This window comes from Cryptomeria japonica, chromosome 6, assembly GCF_030272615.1.
Source record: "Cryptomeria japonica chromosome 6, Sugi_1.0, whole genome shotgun sequence".
In the NCBI taxonomy this organism is placed as follows: domain Eukaryota; kingdom Viridiplantae; phylum Streptophyta; class Pinopsida; order Cupressales; family Cupressaceae; genus Cryptomeria; species Cryptomeria japonica.
The window spans coordinates 132,595,405-132,611,868 of record NC_081410.1 but is presented as its reverse complement, the minus strand read 5'-3'; the positions used below and the strand labels follow the sequence as shown (position 1 = coordinate 132,611,868).

The window sequence follows — 16,464 nt, the reverse complement described above, 5'->3', positions numbered from 1 at the left end:
ATGGACTCCATAATCAAGCAAGAAGCAATTCCATGCAAAACAATTGATCACAAGGCAACAATAGAAAATCTAAATTGTTTGAAAGAAACAAACAGAAAATAGTTACTCTGTAAAAGATTTAAAGAAAATGAATATCTAGGTTACCTGTACTTGAGCTTCACAAGCAAATGGTTCTAAGGCCTCTAGAGTGACAATCCAAGGTGAGATGGATGTTCCTGAAATTAAGCATTAAGTTATAAGCAATTTGTAACATAGTGAACTAAGAAATCCTATTGATAAAGTAGTTATTCAGTTCTCATCATACAGTTGAGATATACGGTTGGCCCCACACTCCTTATGATAGCTAGGAGCCATTGTGGTAATATTTATAAGAACTGTTGTAGAAAGTATTATATTAATATTTTTTTATTTACAAGTTGCAAGGAAGCACAAGTTTTAACTAAATATTCCCACATCATAAAACACAAAAAGCAGAGAAAGAAATGATCTTCCATCAAGGTGTGTCCACCTAAAATCTTATGACAGTAGCTTATCTCTTCTTGATTTTGTATACTTCATACATATCTTAATTAGTTTCAATGGTGAAGAACCTAATGTCAATATTACTTGGGAAACAATTAAAAGCACATTTTCTAGTTTTCTCATAGCTAAGTACCTAATGCTTGTTCATTAGATTATATGTCCTTATAATTTATTCACTTTGATAGATAAACATGCTGCAATTATGTTTGCCACATTACAACTTTGTGTTGTCACTAAGATTGAACCTAGGAAAATGTTAAGGCGTAATAAAACGTTTAAATCAACATGTTTGCATTAGAAAGGCAAAGAAAACGAGAAATATAATTCAAATTGTGTATGCAATCATTCCTTAAATGGAAGTTGATAAGATTTTGCTATGATCTTTCTCATCTATCCCACTAAACACCGGCACTTGTACTCAATGGACAATCTAACATGGGTTTCCTTGATTTAGTCCAAGTTTATTGCTTGCATTAAAGAAGATAGTCCTATAGGATAGTTACCAAACCATCAAGCCAAAAAAAAAAAAAAAATATAAGCAAAAGACACACATAAGATAGTCAAGCAAGTCAAAGTAAATTTTAAATAGGATGAAAAATCAAGAGATGTGTAATGCATTTTCAAATGTTTGCTAGCAAAGAGCTTAAAGACCAGCCCAAGACAAGAAGTGAAAGCCAAATGAAGAAAATGATCTGGAATGGATCAGTCAATTGGAGATGCTATCACATCCAAAATTAAGACCTATAAACACAAATGATTCAATAGAATCACTAATAACACTTAACACAAAGCATAAGAGATGACACACAGAAGAAGCCATTGTTCTGAAACCAACAATTGTACATATTACATAGCAGAAAACCCATCATGTTGGGACCATTTGAGTTACAATATTTGTGGTATACCATTGCATTCTGTGTATAGTAACTAAATTTTGCATGCATTACTGAGTCTGCATGAGTTAACAGCCTACAATTATAACATGTGCTTGTTATTCTATTGGGATCAGAGCCTTCATACATTAGACTAAGTTATTTCAGTTATGGAGAGTTGTATAAATAGAGGCAATGCCTCCCACCTTATAAACCAATTTTGCATTGATTTTTTTCTTTGGTTTCTTTTGACAACATTCCTATTGGTCTTCTTCCATATGCTTGCAGGGATCATTTGATCAATTATGGACCCATCTCATTAATCTCACAAGGTATTGTTGTGCGTTGCACACACTCCCTATCGCCGACAGGGTCCCCCTCTCTTTTGAGTCTTTTCGCCTTCGCCCTAGTGAGTCCTGCGCAGGGGGTCTCACGTCCTTTTAAGCATGCCCATAATCAGTCCAGGAAATGATGATGTCATGAGCAGAAGCATGGGAATCCGCAAGATGAGTTTAACGTTCGGGCATTAAAATTCCAAGAAGATCGCTTAAAACTTGTAAGATTGACTAAGTTAGGTAAGGAATGGCGGAAGCTTGCAAGATCCCCCAAAAGATGAAACATCTAAAGGTCGCAGAAGGACCCCCAAAAGATGATCATATTGATGGCAATCATGTTAAGGATTGTGTTGTCACTTGTGAACAGACCTACTTCTCCCAAGGTTGGAGCATTGAGGCACACATGAAAGGAATTGGTGCAGAGCTGCTTCAAAATATGATTTATATTAGTGGTGAACTTGGCAAGAAAGGCCAAAATATTGTTCTCCCTTTACAAAATTTTCTACAAGGAAGATAAGGGATTGATTATTCAAAGAGTTCTTATCATTAGAAACCTACAGTTGATTGAAAGAAGGAATCAGCATCTTCAAATACCTATCACAACAATAGCTAGGAGAAGAAGGCATGTTACTATTCAAGCAAAATGGGGCATTTTGTGAGAAACTGCTTCAAAAGGAAAGAGACACTACAAAGGTTTTAGTTCATTGGTAAAAAGAGGTCATTGTGAGACCCAACCATCATATAGAGGACATAGGGGACATTCTTGGCCTCTATTCAGGACATATGGAGCATGCAAAGGCTCTCAAAGATGTGTAAATAAATCATCATTCAATTGGCTATGATTAGTCGCAGACACAAAGAACATCATCATGGCTCAATTTGTCCTTGGCCAAGAGATAGTATAAGGAGGTGCAATGTCCCCTTCCTTGTGATGATGCATTCAGTGGTCCATTGGCCTATTCCGGAGACCCGTAGGCTATGTGGAAAGGAGAATTAGGGTTTCCATCTTCTATGGAGTTATGATCGAGCTTCTCAGGGGTAGTCGGAGGGGAATTCTTCAGTCCTGTTTGTGGTTCCCTTCTAGGTTTTTCATGGACTCCAGTGTGGCATAACATGCAATTGACTCTTTGGTGGAATGTGGACTTACTATTTTTAGTAAGTTAGGGTTTGGCTGTCTGGATGGTGCAGTGTTACTAAGCTCGCCAAGCTCTTTCTCTGGGTGCAAAGATCACGATTTTCGGAGCAATATTTCATGACTTACTATTTTTAGTAAGTGGCAATTTGGACATCTCTATTTTTGGTAGTCCTGGATATGGTCCTGATCTAACACAATTCAGTAATTCTCATTGCTCAACCTCATATTGGATTTTGTTGATAATCAGTATTGGAGTCATAAGTGATTAATTAAATATTATTTCCTTATCCTAAGGTTTAATATTTATTTTATTACTGATTAATGATATTGGGAATTGTGCATAATGTGATTTTCTTCCTAAGTCTGCCTAGGCGAATTATTTGATGATTGAAGGGGGACGCAAAAGATGAAAGGAGACTTTATTTTATATTCACCAAAGTTTATTTTGTGCCAAAATCATGGTCCTCTCTCCTAGGCGCGATTTTTGACTTAGGAAGTGGGCGCCATACTTGGGTCCACCACTTGAGACGAAATACAATTTGGAAGAGGTGAATTTGGAAGAGGTGAATTTGGATTCCAAACTTGAAAATCTATATATACAGGTGTTTGGCTCCTCATTTGATTATCCAAAGAAAATATATTGTTATGCTATCGGAATGACTCCAGACTTCTTCGAGGGTGAAAACCTCCTAAATCTTTCTTTGTAGTTTCGAGTGTGAGACATCACTCCTAGCTATGGTTCGAATTTGTGAACTACTTGGTGTTACTTGGGATTGCATTGGGCGTGTTTTTGAAGAGTTATGTGCTGCTATGTTTATTGGAGTTGCTGGTGTGTGTTGGCTGGAAGTGTGTTTTGGTCGTAGCTATCTGCATGTTGGGTGCATCGTTCTGGGTGAAGGCTCATTAGAAGCGTATTGGAGAGACAATCGTTCTTCTACATTGGCGTTGCATTTGGTGAACTCTCCAATTTATGATTGCAAATCGAAGCATTAAGCTATAGCGCCATTTCCAGATTTGCATTGGGTTGCGTACATCACTCTTGTGGCTCCCAAGTTGCCGTTTTAAGGTATTCAATTGATTGCCTAAGTTATGCTATTCATTTACATTTGGTTTGACGTGATTTCATTTAGTTTTGGGAAAGTTACGAGCATTTTAGTGGATTATGGTGTGGCTAGTTCTGCGTATTATTGACTCTGATTCAGAACAGCAAGTAGTGATTTTGTTGTGTGAACTTGATATTGAATACTTGAGATATGTACTTAACTCTAACTTCTCTCGCATCTCTATCTTTGTAAGATTGTTTCAATAGTACTGATCAATCATATCAGTTGCATTATATGGTATTTCCCACTGAACAAGTGGAAGAGGATGGCTTAGCCGCCTTCTTGTTTTGTAATTCAGTTTTGTCCTCCCACTGAGAAAGTGGTTGAGTGATATTGTCCTCCCGCTGAAATATGCGGTTGAGTGATAGTTTTTATGTATAAGTCCTCCCGCTGCATAAGCGGTAGAGTGATTTGGTTTTGGTTATGCTCTTGTTTCCTTGGCTGGTTTACCGCCAAGTTCTTGGTCTTCATCCCGCTGAAAAGTGGAAGGGGTTAGCGTGCAGCCCGTTATTGTATTTCAGCAATTCAGCAATTCAGCATATTTTCACTAACGATCCCCTGCTACCGTATGCTCTCACCCTCCCCAGTCTAGGCTGTCTGTGACTAGAAAGTGTAGGGTTCTTTCCAGTTGTTGGGATTTTCTTTATTCTAACCCTAACAGGTGATTGGTGTAATTGTGAGATTGCTTTGAAAAAAAAAAAAAAAAAAATCAGTGGGAATATTACAGGAGGGTATTCATGGATCCACTTTGGCTCTAATTATTGATTCTATCTTGCATTCCTTTGATAGGTGCTGAAGGAGGTGATATGAGGCCACACTATGGTTGGGAAAACATTGTTTTGCATGTAGAGTATGACTTGTTCTTGAAATCTCTTCAAAAAATAATGAGATTATTTCAACTTTCACAATTGCAATGTCAACTAAGACTTATGGTGCTGGCTAGTTTGAAGCTTCTCCAATTATCTTGATTCAACCCAAGATACATAACGATTGGTGTGTTGGAGATGGAATTGTTGATCGGGACATCTAGATCTCATCATTGACGAGCTCTTTATTGCTTTTGACAAATGAGTGGTCTTGCATGTGAATATTCCCATTGAGAAAGAATTGCTATATTGATTTCATTTGTGTTTTCAAGGATTAGTTACAAGAGATGTTGGAGGTAATTTATTCAAAGATGGTTGATTTCACTTTTCCATGATGATTGTGGTCTTTTGAGGCATGACTTCTTGCAAACGAAGAACAAGATAATGGTTTATATAATTGATCATTCCACTATCAAAAAGTCTAGAGCTAGGGTCCTATGGCATTTAATCATGCTATTTTGGCTTTGTTATTTCAGCATTATAATGTTATGTTCCCTTATCAGGAGTGAGTCAAGAAGAAGACCCTTAGCCTATTTAATTCCAATTGACTAGCCGAGATGCTAGTAAGGGAATGTTTAATTGATTAAATATTGTTGCCTTAGGTCATTATTCTACAAACAACTTTAGTTAATTCATTATTTTATCTAAGTGACTTATTCTGGGACCCAAAAGAGAATTAAAATAAAGGATTCACCTTATGGAGGAATAAAATATAATTTCTCAAACTTTTGAAAGGAGACATAAAGGAGAATTTGACATCTTTGACTATTTTCATTTCTTATTGTGACATGTGGGCAATTCGCTCCAAAACAACCCTAAGGGTAAACTAGCTTTGAAGAAGTATTCTTCCTAGTCACTTCGAATGAATTCAATTAGAGTTCACCAATGTGGATTTGGCATTTCAAAAATTGTAATTGAATTTCAATTTTGGAAGGTTCATTTTCGTTATGATATTGTGTTGTAAATAGAGAGGGTTTCAAATTTATCTTCAAGCTATACTTCTAGTGCTATTAGGAACCATTTGGAAAAATTATTGGACAAAGATCTACAGCTAATTGATATCATAAGTAGGATATAACTCAATCACACCCCACAATAGAAATTAGCGACTAAGATATTTGACAAATATGATCAAGGTCAAATCAATGCAAGAGTTTGTGAGGAATTAAATTATTGGCAACCACTCTCATTGTTGGACGTGAATATCTTATAACCATCTGGCTATGCCCTAATCCATCCACCAAGAGTCGAACAACATTCAAAAGTGTCACCAAGCACTAGAGGACAGTCATGCTAGTTCTAGGAGGACATGAAAGGAGACTCCTATGACCATATTGGAAGATTGTGAACTCATTTTAAACCATCATCAGTTCCTAAGGTTGGACTTGGTATTCCAATAGGTGTTTAAATTTTAAATGGCTCATCATGGGTTTGTATCAAAGTCAACCGCTCTAGTTACAATCTCAGATTTAACCATATTGCAAACTTAGCTTCTTTGTGGGCTACAGCCTAAGAAAGGTGATTGCAAGAGAAAAATCCAGTCATTACTTTAGAGACAAATAATGGTCAGTGGAATTTTACAGTATCAAATCAGTGACATTTCATCAAACACTTGTCCAAATACAAGGAAAACTAGACCAAACCATTACATATAAGGTCCAGACCTAGAGTCCCATGGCAGATCCTATGCATGACTCCTTAGAATTTTGATTCAGATTATGCGGTTTTTTAAGGATACGCATATTGTATGGATCTTGGACTGATCAACTTATTGTTCAAATTCACGAGTTGCTTTAGCATTTAACCCCCATATTTTCCATGAGATCCCTCTTTATGAGGGATGAAGAAGGATATGACTATCATATGGTTCCTATGCATTATGAAGACCACATTTTCTCATGTGTGGACAGGAACTAGCTTTTATTACTTGATGAAGAATCAAGGTACGTATGACTTTGTGTTTTGTGAAGAGTAGAGAATTACTTATAGTTTGAAGCAATCCCAATACTTGGTTATGTATGCATCAGTTGTGTTGTTTACTTTTGAGGGAGAGCATAGAGAAGCATTGATTGGGTATTGGATATAGTATAAGCACATAAGTTCAATTTGTCTTCTAGATTGCCAATCCCTTGTTATAGGAATTGCACAGGATTTCCGAGTTGAATATATGATGAGCTGAGTTCATTTGAGGATACAACCTAGTGCATGGAGCCTCCTCTCTTAGATTATTAGAGTAGATTTGAGGATCACAATTCTAGTGTAGGTGTTCTTCAACTGTGTATTTTAATATCTTTAGGAGAAGAGATCCAAATGTTTCAAGAGATAACATGGCATTGAAGCTTCAAACAAATGAGAGAAGGCATAGAAGATGCTTAACTTCAGATTAAGTGCAAACAGATTCCAAATTATAAATTTGTTTGGACTACTGAAAGCTATTATTAAGGGTATGTTGCACCCTCTCCTTTTCAAAAGGATATAGTTAAATGCCACTTTCCCTGTCCGCTCCAAGTTGAGTTGGCATATTAGAGATTGGAAAGCCCATCTTCTCACATACCTTTTATTTACCTATACTTGCAGCATACCATCGGGTTGTGTAAGTTTGCATGTGTTGACGAGCCTACATAAATAACTTGCACATATTATAATATTGGAGTTAGAAACTTAGTGGATCCTAAAATGAACTTTCATGGTGTATATATAGAAGTAATGCCTCCAACCTCATCAATCACTACTGTATCAATTCATTTTATCATATAGTGAGATTTTCTTTGGTGTCTTTTGAAATCGCCAAATATTTTTGTTCTTTCTTATTCTTGTGGAGTTCATTATATCGTTTACTATGAACTTGTGTCACCAATCTAGCAGAACAACTTAAGGAAACACTTTGAGGATGTCAAAAATCTCAGGAAGTCAGCAAGCAAGTGCATCAATGTTGGTGAGGTCAAATAAACTCAGAAATGTAAGTTTAGTGCATTTTGAACATGACACTATTATAGAAATGTCAAACCTGTCAGAAAAGTAACCCATGTCCACAAGAGGCATAATAAAGTTGGTAGGTGTCCATATACAACCAAGTCTATTCGCACTAGTTTGGCACATGCCAACCTTATCTGAATGACCAAAAAGAGTTAAATCCATCTGGATAAAGCTTCATCTTGTATGATATGGTGGCAACAATGACATCTCACTCAAGCTTGTTCATGTTGCCTTCCCATAGCATATAAAATGTAAATTGCAACTATTTCTGTCTTTTGGAACTTGCAGATTCAAGCAATTATTACATAGCTAATCATCTAAAGGGATATCTAAGTATGAGCATATCTCATAGTCATCATTAAAGAATGTGGCAATGGAATTGGAAGCTCACAGAGGGAGAAAAGGCTCATTTGTTGAGTAAAGGTACTCTTGTAAACAATTCTTTTGAGAGAGAATTGAAAGGTTTCCCTACTATTGGGTCTCCCCAAGGTAAATTCTTTATCTCTTCTACAAATCCTCAGAGAAGGTTGTTCCTTGGCTAATAAGTTATCTTTGCAGGTTTATGCTTGCCAACAAAAGTAAACAATGAGAAGGCAATCATTTTCATCTGGTGCACCTAAGATTGAATCTAGGAAGTGGAAAGCAGAAGCCAGATTTCAGGTTTCAGGAATAAAATATTTTGGTTTGGATTCTAATCTAGCCCGATTCATGAGATTGGAAGCAAGAGTTGCAGCCCACACCAAAACCATAAGAAATTTGCAGTAGCCCTCTTGAGTTCATATGTATGACTTCAAACATTTCAGTGGGATTGATAATGAAGATCTAGATTAAGTGGGAGAGCCACAAGTTCAAATCCAAATGAGGGTAGAGTATATGAACCTAATGGTCTTGACTATAATCACAATCAGGTATATGACCCATACTCATTGTGTATTAAATGTAACATTGGCTCTAGTCAATTTAGCATTGTGGCTATGAATTATTAAGCGCGAGGCCAACCATAGATATCAATTTTATGCAAAGACTACACTTCTTACAACATCTGTGTAATGTCCCTTCTCCTTAGTGACCACGTGAGAGTTGATTAGACTATTTCATTTCATTCTGATAGGCAAATTTTGGAGATACAAGGGATGATATGATATGTTGGTCCTGTCAATTGATTCTATTGGTGGAGAAATAAAAAGGTGGAAAATTATTTTATGGGACTTTATATTATTATTTGGTGAGAAAAAGTCACTTTATGATATAAAATAAAATTATAAAATTAAAGTGACTTTATTTATAAAAATGAAAATAAAGTCATAAAGTGACTTTCTAAGGAGTAAATAAAATGAAAGTGGTTTTTTAATCCCACTTTGAGAGTGGGGGCTCACAAACAGTTTGGGAAGTCTTTATAAAGGAGCCATTTGATTCTTGAAATTTCTCCATAGTTGCTGGTGTGACAGTGACCACCATTTCCGAGGACAAAAACCCTTGGGAATTCGTAGGTTGGACGGAAACCCAACTCAACTTGAGAGGCGGATTCATTCGGAATTCACTACTGAGCTTATTCACAGAGATCTGGATTCAATGATGGAGCTAATGTGCAGATTGGAGATTGTATGAATCTATATGATCTTTCCTCGTTTGGGCTTATTTGCAGTGACATGAAGAGTGCTGTGAACAGTAACGTGAACAGTGTTTGTAGCAGAAATTTCAGACTTGGTGGAGTTCAGATTTGAGTTTGTTTCATTATCATAAGGTCTTCTACATTGCTCATTTCATTGCCATTGGAGTTATGCGTAATCCGGGTATGTTGTAATTGTTGAACACTCAAATACTTAGGGTTTGTACTTGCTGTTACAGTCTGATAAATGCCTGATTTATTTGTTGGTATTGTTAAGTTGTTTGTTATGTTCTCTCTTATTTGGTACATGTAATTGCAACACAATTAATCCAAAATTCAAACAACAAAACTCAAAAATTCATATCAGATCCACAAAAATCAGAATTCAGAGGTTTGCACGCCAAGTGTTTGACAAAATGCCAAACCATCAAAACTGAAAATAAAGGGCAGAATAAGCAGGGCTTCTTACAATCGACTACAAACTGTTTATTCAAATTCCAATCAATTGGAAATAAGAAAGATGAGAGAATATACTCACCAAAACTCTTCCCCAAAAATGGTCCAAGAGGTATAGATTCCCATGCCTGTATATCTCTTGCTGTCAATGACATCGTTAAATCATTTGCATTATGCATTTTCTAAATTCATGTTTTTCCTTCAATATATGTCAACTTCTGTGAACGACAGGATATTTACAAGCATGTGTGTGTGTGAATGTATGTGTATGTATTTAAAAAAGACATACCACTCCAATCATTCATTAAAACCAGCCCAAAGATATGGTCACTTGCATCATCCACGTTCACAGTTCTGCCCAAATCATTTCCAGGACCAACTATTGCAGCCTAAAAAGAAAAAACCACTTGCAAGTTATTATCAGTATGTTATTCATTTTTAAAAGTACTCTATAATAAACTGGGAAATATTGTATCTGTACAGTGGTGTCTAATCTAAAAAACAATATATTACGTTAATGTCAATATGGAATCTATTTAAAACTGAAAAAAGATTAGAGGATGAATCTTAACCAATGCCAAACATATAAAGTAAAATTTTCCCATGCATTGTCTACTCTTGTCTAGGACTAGATAAAAGTATTGCTGGGGAGTGGGATAAAAATTTGACATCTTTCATTTTCCTAGTACATGCAAGTTAAATAAAAACAAAAACCACTTCAAATATTTTACCACAAAGCATCATATACAATCCCTTTCCTGATCACGTGGAGATTGTCAAGAAATTTACCATTTCTAACTCAAAGTCAAGCTTTGCAGATGGTCCAAATCCTGGTAAAGGCTTGCCAGCAGGATGCAATTGCCCTCTGTGGAAATAGAAATTAGTGCCTTATGGAAAGGAACTTTTCAAATAAAAATGGCTAAATAGCATCCCATATAAACAAAAAAATCAGTATTTTGTTCACAATTAAAAAATGATCTAAGAAAAAGGAACCTTTTATACTGATTTAGTTCCAAAAATCAATCAACCTCACAGTATCTCCTTGCTAATAGGTAAATCCTATATTTTCTATTAAAACAAAAGATGTTTCTTCGAGCCTAACGAAATATATGTAAGCCACCTACAAGAAATTAAATTATCATTGTTCCCAATGGAAACCATGCAGTTGTTAGTAATGTAGACACCTAAATTCGTTCACATCCTAACTGCATCTTTAACCTCTTCTAGCGGTAATTAAATAAGAACAATTATTAATTAACCTTCCCAATTGCCCTTCTAGCATCAATTAAATGAATTCAAATCATTTATTTAATTAATTTATCATGTATCCCCCTTCCCTCTATAATCCACCCTTAATTAATTAAATAACATTTATTTAAATTCACCTTTCACATTCCTATCCTCAATAAATTAAAAAAATACGACTATTTATTTAATTCTCCCAAAAATCCCCCTCAATTAATTAGTTGACAAAAACCAATTACTTAACTAATTAGTCCACTTGCACATCCTAAAGCATGCTTAAGCTATGGTCAAACCTTACATGCATTTGTCCCATTTATCCCACTTCTCCAAAAATCCTCTCATCAATTCTTGTCCATCCATTTCTTCAAAAAAATCCTCAACCTTCACATGTCTCCAAAAAAATGACTTTTTGAATTTCATAAAGTAGCTTTTTGATTCTAACTCATCATCCTCTCCCAAAAACAATCTTGACCATTCAAATCTCTTCAATCTTAGCCTTCTTCACATGCACCAATCACAAGATGCCACTTTGAGGCTCCTCCTCTCTCCTATCTTCTCTATCAATTTCAACCATTGATCTCTTGGATCAATCTCAACCCTTGATCAGTCACCCATCCAATCTATAAATAGGCCTCATGATTGCAAATTCATGTTGTTGGTTTGAAGAGCAACCACATATCATCTAAAGCAAATCCACCCTAAACCTTGATGATGAACTTTTCGGTTTAGGGATTTGTTTTCATGTTTTTAAGGGATTTGTTTTGAGTTTAGGGATTTTGCAAATGGATTGGCTTTCAATGTTATTTCACTCACCAAAACAAGGTTGTCCATTGTTTTCAATTAATGGAAGGATTCTAAATTGGCCCTTGATCAATGCCATTGCAATGTCTCCTCATAATCCATCACTCCCAAAAAAATTGCCTCTTCCAAGGACATTGCTCACATTTACTTTTCATGTAGTTTTTTTCCCTCTCCTCCAATCCTTTGTGTCCTATAAATGCAACCAATTATAGGAGGCATATCCAATTGCTAAAACTTTCATAAAGAATTTTGTAGCAATTATAGGTGCTTATAGAGGGTCATCTCTAGTACGAAGAACACCTTACACTTAATGTGCCATGTCACCCATCAACCACCAATTGAGGTAGGCAAGTACCATTTTCAAGTACACGCAAAATTCCTCCTAGTGCCTTCCTCTCACCTTTTATGACTATTGATAATTACAGAAAGAATTGTAATTGCTCTTATTTAGGTTTGTGTCGCACAAGCTACTCATAGAATTTGTTCCCTCTATGTTGCAGATTTCATATGGAAAAAACAAGAAAAGAGGCAAAATCTACACAATGATACCTAATAGGATCCATTAGTTTATTAGGACCATAAAATTTCTTTTAATATCTAAATATTTTACATTACACGCACGTCTATGAGTGCTACATACTTTAAATGTATGATCACCAATAGGTCTAAATCTCAATGACTTGTCAACTTCTGCTACATTGTTTTAGACAACTGGAAACCAATGTATGACTAACACCCCTTGCTCATTATTGAGGACATCCATCCCCAGCATTACAAGCATGAGTAAACTTGACTGAACCAAGTCTTGTATCATCAAAGAGCATGAAAAACAGTAATTGAGTCCCATAATCAAATAATTAGTAAGGAGCAGTAGTAATCTCAATTGAACATCAAAACTAGCACTAAAACCAAGAGCGGTATTAAGTACAAAATAGACATATTTGAGCTAAGACCATGAGTTATATCAAGTACAAGATAGGCATATACCATTAGACAGCATGACCTTGTTGATTGAAAGATAGAAAAAAACATTCAAACAATGGGACCATAAAGAACCTCAATTGAGGAAGAGAGTAACATCAACGAAACCTTGTCTTTGTCACAAGGGATAAGTGATACGTGAGCATCTCAAGAGTCCAACCATTAGCATCAACCAAAAGCTTTTATTCCCCTTTAGTTTGTTGGCTCTAAATTTTTGTTTCTTAGATGTGGAAGAGGATATAATATTTGAACTTCTCCAATTGGCAAATTCAAATTCAAATCACTACCCTTGTTTGCATGCCTTGATCTCCAATTGATGCATCCAATAGAGCAGAGTCACAAGTAAGAAACATTTTCACATGACATACTTGAGTCTTGCATGTCCATAATTAATTTCCAGTTTGTCTCTAACTCTTCTTAGAGGATGGCACCACTCAAGACTTAATTGTTGGAGTTATATTCCTAATTTCTCTCTTGACATTGAAATTGGACACCACATTAATGGAGGAGTTACACTCCTAATAATTATATCCTAGTTTCTCTCTTGTTTCTTTTGAAATGTTCTCATTTTGGCAGCCTATTGAAGAGATTAATGGAAAGGGATGAAGGGAAGCTTATGAAGCTTGGCTTCCAGATCTTTTTGTTGCAGGTTGAAGGTGGAAATAGATTCTTGAAGTTCCATATGCAGGGCGAAGAGCTCAAGGGAAAAGATATGTCAGAATTGTCAATCCCTAGCACATAGTGTGCCAATAGTTGTGTTGTTTTGGAGTCTTGAATTATGTTTTTAGCCTGGGAATCATGTAGGGAGTTGGGGATCTGTCAAATATAATATTCCTATGGGGAGATGCTGTCCAAATGTCTCGAAGAAACTCTAATGTAATCTTGCAATCATATTGTTAATATAATCAGCAAATTCCCAATACGTTTATGTATTGAAATTGTCTCTTATTATTCCAGCTTGTGAGAACAGTTGATCTATGTCTTTTTGCTGTTAAAAATCAGCCATATGATGTGTCTCAAATGTGTCCAAGTTCTAAAATAAATCAGCAAGGTGGATACGTAAAATACTAACAATAAAGATAAAGATAAATTTATTAATGTCCAACAAGTGACCACAAATGGGTCAATGGAACTGAAGAGTACAAAGAAGGGGGCAGCCCTCAGCAGGGACACCAAACGGTGACCAAAGAAAAGCACAAACAACAACAAAGGCAACAACTGCAAACAAGAAGGCAGGAGGGCCGAGCAGGGAACCCAAAACCACCAAGCCAACACTAAGAAACCGGAGCAGCAGAGAAGAACCTCAAGACAGAAGAGTAAGCTGAAGGATGATGCCGCTGGGTATTCTAAGTCCAACTAGAAGAGGGGGACCGCTGTGTGTAACCTCTACGGGGCCTCATGGACTTGGAATGACTGGGAGAGGTAGTCGACTGCCTTTTGGTGCCGCGCATGGGGAGAGGCCCGGAGAAGGAGGAGATAATGAGCTAGCAAGACTGAGGGCACGAGGGGCACTGAAGTGAATGATCTCGGAGTCTAACGGCCTCCTGCAGGTAGAGAGCAAGGCATCTCTGATCCGTGAACCTGGAAAAGGTGGAGAGAGACTGGGTCCCTCTGAAAAGGCAGTAGAACCTCCCTCTGATCTCATAGTAAATAGGGCAGCGGAAGATAAAGTGCTCCTCCTTCTCAACCTCGCTGAGCTTGCAAAGGAAAACAGAGAAATCTTACCTCATAAAACAACTAATTTGACAACTAGTTTTGACCATTTTGTTATCCTAAGTTTCATCCAAGAATTGGGATCATATATTCAGTTTTAGAGTATTATCAGACCTTTGTAATCCCTGAGGAAGTTTTTTGTAAGGTGTCCCTGCAAGGGAAATGTCTCAATTTAATTCCATAGCATTGACTACATCAAAAGGCTACAGTAGTTAAATAACTAGACATCATAATCCAATGTAAATCATTGATAGCCTAACATCTCATGTATGATAACCCAGCTTGTCATTATTCTCAAGTACAATAACTAAAAATCAGGGTTAACAAAAATCAAATACTAAAATTGGTCAAACCATCCATACACCTTGTCAATTTTTGGTCAACAATAGAACTGTTCACTCGATGATATTTCCTAAAGCCAACATATGAGGTACAATAGTAAAGTTGAGTAGCAGATTGGGGTATAACAATCAAACCAATCACCATAGCAAAAGATTTTTGGTGAATACAACAAAAATTCCATAGTCAAAGCAACAAAACTAACTCAACAGCAATTTCCTTGGTTAATGCAACAAAAAAACAATGAACAAAGGGTTAAAATAGGTCAGACCGTCAGATGGTATCAGTCAACAATCTAGTCCTTTCTGGCATCAGTTATATGATCTTCCTTCAAGTCTGACTTCACTGCCATCAAAGTCAATCCCTTCAGGTCAGAATGGTATCAGTCGACAATCTACTCATTGCCGACATCATTTATATGATCTTCCTTCAAGTCTGATCTCTCTGTCATCAAAGTCAATGCTTGTCAAAGGGAGAGGGAGATGTGGGGATTTAGGGGTGCGGGAGGCACAGGGGTTCTGTCAGATATGCCTTTTGTTGTGAAGAATAATTATTGTTATCCGTAATATATCACTTAAGAAATTAATGTACTGACATGGCACTAATTGGCCTAATTCCCATTTCACCTCATTTAAATGTCAACTCAGCCAACAGAGAATATGATAGTTTACGCTCATAATTCAACACTTTCATGGAAAGTTTTAGGATTGTGTTGCAATGGAATCAACAATTGGCAACTGCTGATTTCATCCTCCTTTCTCACACCAAGTTCATTGTTCTATATCATCTTTTTTATCTCAGATTGTCCCCCAACAGATGGAGCATACAGTTTGATTGTCTCACTAAGTAATAAAGGCTTACTAGGGTTTGAAATAATGAGGAACACCCCGAAAAACAACATTGTTCTGTCCAAGAAATAATCCATTTCTTAGGTTGCTTCTTGACCATTTGAACCATTGCATTTAGACTCGGACTCAAATAGAACTCAACTGCCACATTATAAACTCGGGCTTGGACTCAGCAAAGAAACTCTGTGAAAACTAAAAAATGAGTACTAAGATGAAACAGCAGCACAAGAGAGCTACTAGCATTTGATTTAGCATTATAAGTTTTCCCTTCAACCAATAAAGTTTTACTATTTAGATTTGTATGTTTTAAATAACCCATTGCGACCATTTCACCATGCCGTTTAACCATAATTATCCAAGGTTTTATGATTTCTATTTTTATTTATTTTTTCAATATCATTTAAAGTTCTACCATTTTAACACACCAATTAACTAGAACTCTTCAAGCCTATAATTACTTACACTTTATTCTAGATATTATTTTTACAAGTGTTGTAATATTTTGGAAACCTTCTTGTTAAAATTTCAATCGGTTTTAAGTTCTAACTTTTAACGTGTCTCCTTGATAGTATAGAACCACCTTTAATAACAAAAGAAACTACTTAATAGAAAAATATATATTAAATTCATGAGAAATAACATTGGGAGAAGAACGGCCTATTA

At 36.2% G+C, this 16,464-nt stretch overlaps 1 protein-coding gene across 2 annotated transcripts in view; it reads right to left on the bottom strand.

Annotated features, from left to right (window-relative positions):
* LOC131044213 (fumarylacetoacetase) overlaps positions 1-16,464 on the bottom strand; it is a 122,806-nt gene that overhangs the window by 63,586 nt on the left and 42,756 nt on the right. For both annotated transcript variants that reach the window (XM_057977489.2, XM_057977490.2), the window contains 4 exons: positions 10,664-10,739; positions 10,164-10,263; positions 9,957-10,016; positions 145-215 (listed from right to left, as the gene is read on the bottom strand). In XM_057977489.2, the coding sequence (XP_057833472.1) occupies positions 145-215; positions 9,957-10,016; positions 10,164-10,263; positions 10,664-10,739 (307 nt within the window). The remainder of the gene's footprint in view (positions 1-144; positions 216-9,956; positions 10,017-10,163; positions 10,264-10,663; positions 10,740-16,464) is intronic.